The sequence below is a fragment of the Orbicella faveolata genome, unplaced genomic scaffold (genome assembly GCF_042242905.1).
Source record: "Orbicella faveolata isolate gen_17 unplaced genomic scaffold, um_ofav_v1 contig_13, whole genome shotgun sequence".
Lineage (NCBI taxonomy): Eukaryota > Metazoa > Cnidaria > Anthozoa > Scleractinia > Merulinidae > Orbicella > Orbicella faveolata.
Genome location: NW_028301540.1, coordinates 4,840,068 through 4,847,249, shown reverse-complemented (window position 1 = coordinate 4,847,249; position 7,182 = coordinate 4,840,068). Strand labels below are relative to the sequence as shown.

At 37.8% G+C, this 7,182-nt stretch overlaps 1 protein-coding gene across 1 annotated transcript; it reads right to left on the bottom strand.

The window, feature by feature from the left end:
- Position 1: 1 nt before the first annotated feature.
- On the bottom strand, positions 2–6,783 carry LOC110047921 (ubiquitin-conjugating enzyme E2 Z-like). Its single transcript, XM_020753669.2, has 7 exons — positions 6,623–6,783; positions 5,903–5,975; positions 4,500–4,687; positions 3,613–3,724; positions 3,136–3,248; positions 2,404–2,494; positions 2–1,652 (listed from the first exon to the last, which is right to left on the bottom strand). The coding sequence occupies exons 1-7, from the start codon at positions 6,766–6,768 to the stop codon at positions 1,503–1,505; spliced, it is 873 nt and encodes a 290-aa protein (XP_020609328.2). The 5' UTR covers positions 6,769–6,783; the 3' UTR covers positions 2–1,502.
- Positions 6,784–7,182: the final 399 nt, after the last annotated feature.

Genomic DNA, 7,182 nt, shown 5'->3' with positions numbered 1-7,182 from the left:
CCAGTTTTCCTTGATGTAATATTTAACAAACTAAGAACATTTTGATGTGATGACTGAAGACAACTTTATATAGTGCTTCAACTACCTTCTGTCGATGACCGTCTTTCGTTTTCTACATGTCATTGAACTCCCACCCCCTTACTTCTCAACTTTTGCCAGTGGCTGATGGTTGACTAATCATTTTGATTCATTTGTTTTTTTCTGCTCTGCGGAGAACACTAACACGATTACCACAAATCCTAGATTAAATAACTCCAGGGGTTTCTTTAACGTTTTCTGCAACTGGGCAAATGGTTTTCACAGGGGGAGCAAAACTTTTTGAACTGAGCTTCTTTATTCTTCCAGATGGTCAAACCAGGGGGACAAAATCATCGCGGTCAATTTGGTGCCTGGCCCTTAATGAAACTCCTGTAAAGAACCAGAAGGCTTAAAGAACTGTAGAGGTGGAGAGTATGATTCAGTTGACAAGTAATTGTCCGAAAATAGAAAGTTAAGAGCTAAGTGTTAATCAAACCATCGCACAGTCCCATCACTTATAACATACTACTTTTCAAATCTTGGGGGGCAACTCCCATATAAAAGGATGGGGTACTTGTCAGAAATTTTGAAAAGAATCCCCTAAGAGGTACCAAGATCCTGTTTAAATTTTTTTCACTCTCTAAGAGGTACGAATTCTAAAACAACACATTAACTGATACTTTCATAATCTTTAACAGCGTTAAAGATGATTGCTTCGAATACCTTCTACTTGTAAAGTTGATTATCAAATATATCCTGGCATATTTTTCTGGCTCAAAACCCTAAAAGGTACCACAAAAGCTCACACTGTGGACCTTTTGAGGTTCCAAAACCACTTTTTTAACCCCTAAAAGGTACGACAAGCAACCCCATCCTTTTTATATGGGATTCCCTTCAGGCTTCAAATACTTGATTAAAAGTTCTACAGTACAAGTTTGAGTTTGGTTAATATAACACAACACAACTTAAGTAACACAAGGCATATCACAGTGGAGGAGAGAACCTTGTAGATCACTTCCAAGTTTGTTCGCATAAAAGGAAACATTAGAGTAAAAAAGTCATTTTAAATGGACTTAGGTTTGAACTAAGAACTCACTTTGAAACTGAGGCAAACAGTGACTTAGATATGGCTCATGATGTCCCTTCTGGGGGATTGGGGGAGGGGGGGGGGGTGTGGCAGAGGCTACACAGAGGACTTACAGTAACCCACAGTATACAACTCCTAACATTAATGTTACATATTGGATATTTTTTACATTATTCCATTGGCTGCAGAGCAACCTGTTTTGACTTCCCACTGAATGGAGGTCAAAATAAATCAGGGGAACACTGAATACCATAAAGTTGGATAACCCATGCTTGTTACTAACTTCATTCACATATAATCACATGAGATAGACTTTATAGGCAACTAGAACTTGTTCCCCTAACAGAAATATAAATTATATCGCTATGTGTATGTACAAATAATATTTCAGTTTCTGTTAAGATTCCTCTATATTCTCATTATCACTTGACGAGGCATCTGAACCATGTGCCGCTGTCTTCTTGTCTTCGAGCTTCTTCTTGATTGCTTCTAGTCTTTGTTTAATGGATACAAAGTCAAATGTTCCCCGCTTCTCTCCAAAAGGGTCCTATAACAGAATGCAATTAACATCTTTTCAAAGAGCAGTGAGACACAGTCTGACCTGGCCGCCAGTCTGATTGATCAGAAGAAGCCAGATACCCCAACAGTGTTGGCAATTTACTCAAGTTTCTATAGCATAAAGCTACTTCACCCTGGATGGGATGCAAGTTAAATTGTTTAGAGAAATAGTCTGGTCAAATTGTAAGTTTTAACCTAGAAGACCTGTTTTATCAAATATCCTGTCTTATTTTATGACAAGGTAGTCTTGAGGCAAATTGAAGTCTTCTGATTGGTTTTTTCTGGGTCAGGATTTTGCTATACTGTGTTTTTGTTCTTTGAAAGCTGGCAAATTCAATAAACAACCATGGCTAGAGTGCAATATACTTGACTACTTACCAACCTAGTTTGCTCAAGCCATACTGTTAATATTGGCCCTTGGTCGTTTTTGTACAGACTACACACTGCACTCAGTTCATGCTGTCATGATCTCGGGCCAATATTCCTGAGTACGGCCCTCACGCTTGGTCGGTGAGAGGTTATTATTTTGGAAAATTACCTTATTTAGGGCATGCGTTAAAATAAACTGGTCTTGTGCGGTGCACTAAACCTTAGCTAAGTGTGTCTACAAGTTTGTTATTAAGGAGGAGGAGAGCCTTGCCCAGGAACAAAACAGAACAACTCAAATCCACAGCCCTTAGTCATAGATAAACTACTGTTGTGTCAAAACAATTTTTTTTTTTTTGGTGTTCAGTGCTTACCATCATGTTCTGTCCATTTTGATGAGAGTTGTCATTGATAACAGACAGGTAGTAATCATAAAACTCTGGAAATGATTTCTCCATTACATCTCTGAAACAATGATTTGAAAAACACAATCAACAGAAATTATCAAAACCTCAACACAAGTGGGGCCTGAATTTCAGGAGTCTTCTGTAGTCATTCTTAAGTTTTCCCCTTTGAGGCTATCTTTCACCATTGAGTTCAGTGCAAAAATGAGGTCAGCAAACAGCAGAATACAGGAGCCCATAAAATGCACTATCACCATGTAAAGGCCTTTGATTGCAACAAAAAAAATGTAACTAGACCTCTTAAATCAAACAAGTTTAGAATATGAATTCTCCTTACTGATAAGACTGCCCTTTTTAATGTAAGTTTTGAGAATATAGTGTTAGATCAAGACAAAATAATGACAAAAAAATAAAATTTGACGACATCATATGTAGAAATGATAGGTGGTCATGTTTAAGATTAAATCCATTACCTATCCATAGCTTGACAGGGTTCCACAATCAGCTTACATGGCAGAAGCAGATAAAGACTGTCAGAAAGGTGGTTTTCCAAAATGTGCACCAAAGATGCAAGCCTTTTGGCAGGAGCGGGGTTTGGGGGGAGATAAGTCCAAACAACTTGTACATTTACTAAGTACATTTACCATTTTGCCAAGAAACATTTGTTTCCGAGGAAAGTATATAACACAGGGAAGTACCTACTTGAGTGCCGAGGGACATTTCAATTTTCCTTCCAACATGTCACAGACTGCAACTCTTAAGCTTTCATGCTGGATACATTCATTATATCGCTTTGAATCCCCTGACTGTCTTTCCTGAAATAAAATATGTGAATGAGTTCTTCACTAATTTAATTATAACCAATGGTAAAAGCCTTTTTCCTTACTGGTAGATATCCTAATTAACTGTGAGTAAAATTTCTTGTAGCTCATTTGATGATAAGCAATCCAGGACTGATTGAACATGCCTACATTCCATGTTGTTATCTAATATTGCCTTACTGTTATTGACATCACAATCAGTAAGGAACAACATTTATTATGGTTACAAATTTCAGCACCTAAACATTTTACAGAATCCATTCACAATATTTTAAGTTTTGTGACAAATCTTAGACAGTGGTTTAAGAAAATTCTATAGCCTATTTATTTAGTTACAATTATCCACAGTCCTACACACCTGTTCAAATCCTGGCTCGTTATGATACGGTTTTTCATTTAAAAGAGACTGAATGGAGATTAATACACTAGATAGGGACTGGGCAGGACTCCAAGCCGGACCAGACCATGTCCTGTAACCAAACATGAAAAATCAAAACGCTGTACGATTTAAAACAAATAATCCTACTGATCTTGTGATATTAACCTACCAGGTGAAATTCTCTGATCCCTCATTAAACTAGGGCTCTATACATTTGTGCACTCTAGTAACCCATTTGCAATTTTCATACTCTTAGGCATAGAGTCTATTCTGATTCAATGGATCAGAGAACCAAGTGCCTCACTGGGACTGACGCTAATCTTCAGCTTCTGTTGTTTGATGTAGTAAGAATATTCTATTCCCACCTGGATGAAATGCAAATCCATCGCAGATTGCCCTGATAATTCATCAGAAACTATTTAATATGCTTCCAGATGAAGGGGAGCACTGTGAGAGTAACAACAATTGAAAGGCCGCATGCAAGAACGTCCCCTAGATTTTTCGGCCATTTTTGAAAGTGTTTAAAACTAGCTGAATTTTGGCATGTGGGCTTCGTTTCACCTGAGAAAATTCAGAGCAATGTTTCTCAGGTACAACGAAGCCTCCATGCCAAAATTCAGCTATTTTTGAACACTTTCAAAATGGCCAAAAAATCCAGGGGACGTTCTTGCACACAGCCTTTCAATTGTCTTGTCCAAGAACAGGACACTTGGACATTAGCCAGTCCTCAAACCTACATGTGCTACTCAATCTGTAGTCCAATGTGCTAACTGTTGTAGCAACCATGTTTTGTTATTTGACACCCCACTGATATTTTCATGTTGTTCATCAAATAGTTCACAAGAAGAACCAGTAAAGTTACTTACCCCAGTATACTCAGGCACACTTTGCCATTTCTGTACAAGTTGGGGTTAAACCTGACCTGCCCCCCTCCTGTGGTCATTAACTTGACCCTGGGGGGTCTAATGGGGTAGTCAGGGGGACATCGAATCAAGAAGTAAAAGAATCCTCCCTCGTAGGGTGTGTCAAATGGACCAGTGATTAGAGCATGAATCTGAAAACAATAGATAATAAATCATTTTAAAAAATAACAACTTTATTGCTAGCCTCTGCATGGATTTAATCCATACATGGTATTGGACATAGGTATTTGGCTTCTTACAACTATGTATTAATCCAGTCAAAGATTATTAACTCATTTGGCTAGTAATAATGAGCTTGTTTTACATTAAATACTTTCAATCAGCTGTTCCTCAAATGTTAAATTATGAAAAAAAAATTTCAGTGAAGCTTGTGTGCATCTACAAAACACACAAATGAGAAGAGAATTTAAAAAAGAAAATGTAACTTGTCACTTGTTTGTAAACGGTAAGGAAGCTCTTTTCCATTCACAACATTGGTAGAAACTCTTGTGTGTCCAGTGCTGCAACATATAAAGCACCGGGTGATTTTCTCAGCCTACCCATCACACAGTTTTGTGATATTTTGTCTTTTCATAATCAGTTTGACATACAATTTGCGGATTATGTGTATTAAAGGTATCCACAGTCAATAGACATCTCAGTTGACAGTCGGTTGAGAGCCGACTAATTTTCACAGGTATGCCAGCAAGTGTCGAACGGTACATAAGAGAAGGCCAACACTCTACCTACTATTGACCAAGTGTTGATCAGGTCTCAATTGAGTGTTGATCGAGTGTCAATCAAGTGTTGCTCAAGACATTGATTGAGTATCAATCTAGTGTCAACTGAGTATCAATCGAGATGTCAATCAAGATGTCTCTTAAGGGTCAATCAAGGTTATTGATTGATATTCAACCACAGGTGCCTTTAAGCACACATGATTCCAATTGCCATCAACTATCTTCTTTCCAACGCAGCAGGTACAACTTGAGGAGTCCTGTTAAAGATAGTTTTTCTCACATAATTGTTATGGAATTAATATCACTTTTGGATGTCATCTCAAATGAGGAACAAAAGTGAGGGAAGTTTTCTCTTTTTTTTGTGAGTGATTTTTCAAAAGATCATTTGATAGAAATTGGTGGCCATTTTGATATGTAAAACTTGTTTTACCACATATGGAATATAAAAGGCCATAAATCAGAAGCCTGCAATGGCATATATAAAGTTGTTTTGGAGCAAGTAAAACCCAACCTGGGCACATGCATTTCATTTAAAAATAATATGAAATGATATGCCTTTTTGCAATATTATGCTGTCCCATATGGTCCAATACATCTCATCATGGCACTTATCAACAGCATACAGACCTTTGTGATGTCCTCTTTGTCAGGCACGATGCACATACCAGGTGGTGGTTCATTGTATATACTCATTATATCCCTGGAAAAAAAAAAATAAGTAAATTTGGCCCTCACGGCTTGACCAAGAAATTTTACATCTACATGATGTCTTGTAAAAATAGTTTTTTTTTCCTTGCAAAACGCGGCCTCAGGCAAAATGAGGCTTCGACTAATACCGAGTATCACGTATTTACTTACATCCGGTTTGTAAGTATGACAACATTTAATACACAACACATAAATGTAACAACACATCTTGTTCTCAAATATAGTGATATTAAACATGCCAGCCGTTGTTTGATCCACAAAACAATACCGTGTAATTCAGAGAACAGTTTAGAAGGTGTCTCCTTGAAACAGGCTCGAAAGGGCAAGCAATAAATTCGCAGTCGAAACAAAGGCTTGTCAAAAGAGAAAGCAAATAATTCAGCATTTAAGAAAAAGCCATTTTAAATTTACTGTGCCGAGAATGTTGTCGGAAATGATCTCAATTTTTGATTACGTGTGGGCAAGGAAAAAATAATATTAATTTTGCCCCAGAAACGTTAACCCCTTTACAAAGTGAAATAGCTCAGAAATTTCTCCGGGTGCATTTTTCATCAGAATTTGCTTAATGATCAATTTAGCAATACGCCTGAGGAAAACCGAGCCGTGTACCAATTCGAAAGAACGTTAACACTATCCTACCTTTTAATTCTCAAAACGCATTGTGGTGTAACATTTTCTTTGTCCCAATCTTTGGAATGATGAGGATCCCACAGCGCGTTGGACGTCGCTGCCAAAAACACATCTTCTTCCGCCATCTTGAAACACTGACATTCGAGAGTGCGCATTAAAATGATATGACGTCATCATTGAGTTGTTCAGGGTAACGAACGCCGAAATTTCTGGGAAGCTGTGATCTTTCCATTTTCTTTTTGCGTGAAGAGACTGAAGAGGGTTTGGATGCTCGGCAGAGAGCTGACTCGCTTTGGAAAGAGAGCATGAAGAGGTAGCTAAGATCTGAGATTTGAAAAATTTATCGACAGCTGAGATATGGTCTGAAATTTTGACTGATAACTGAGAGTTTAACTAATAACTGAAATTCCAGCACTCTAATCTAGACCTTCTGCGAAACTCATCACTGCATATTTTACCACGCGCCGACTCTTGGAAATCATGACTTGACACATTGATTTCCTTCAAAATAATTGTACGCTCTTAGCCAACGAGAAAAGAAAATGGTGTAAACGTGAGAAAAAGCAACA

Coding starts and splice junctions, on each gene's coding strand:
- LOC110047921 (XM_020753669.2), bottom strand. CDS start 6,768: ATGCGCACTCTCGAATGTCAGTGTTTCAAGATGGCGGAAGAAGATGTG. Junction 2,495..3,135: donor AAATGTCCCTCGGCACTCAA/GTAGGTACTTCC, acceptor TCATTGTTTCAG/AGATGTAATGGAGAAATCAT. Junction 1,653..2,403: donor AAAATGGACAGAACATGATG/GTAAGCACTGAA, acceptor ATTCTGTTATAG/GACCCTTTTGGAGAGAAGCG.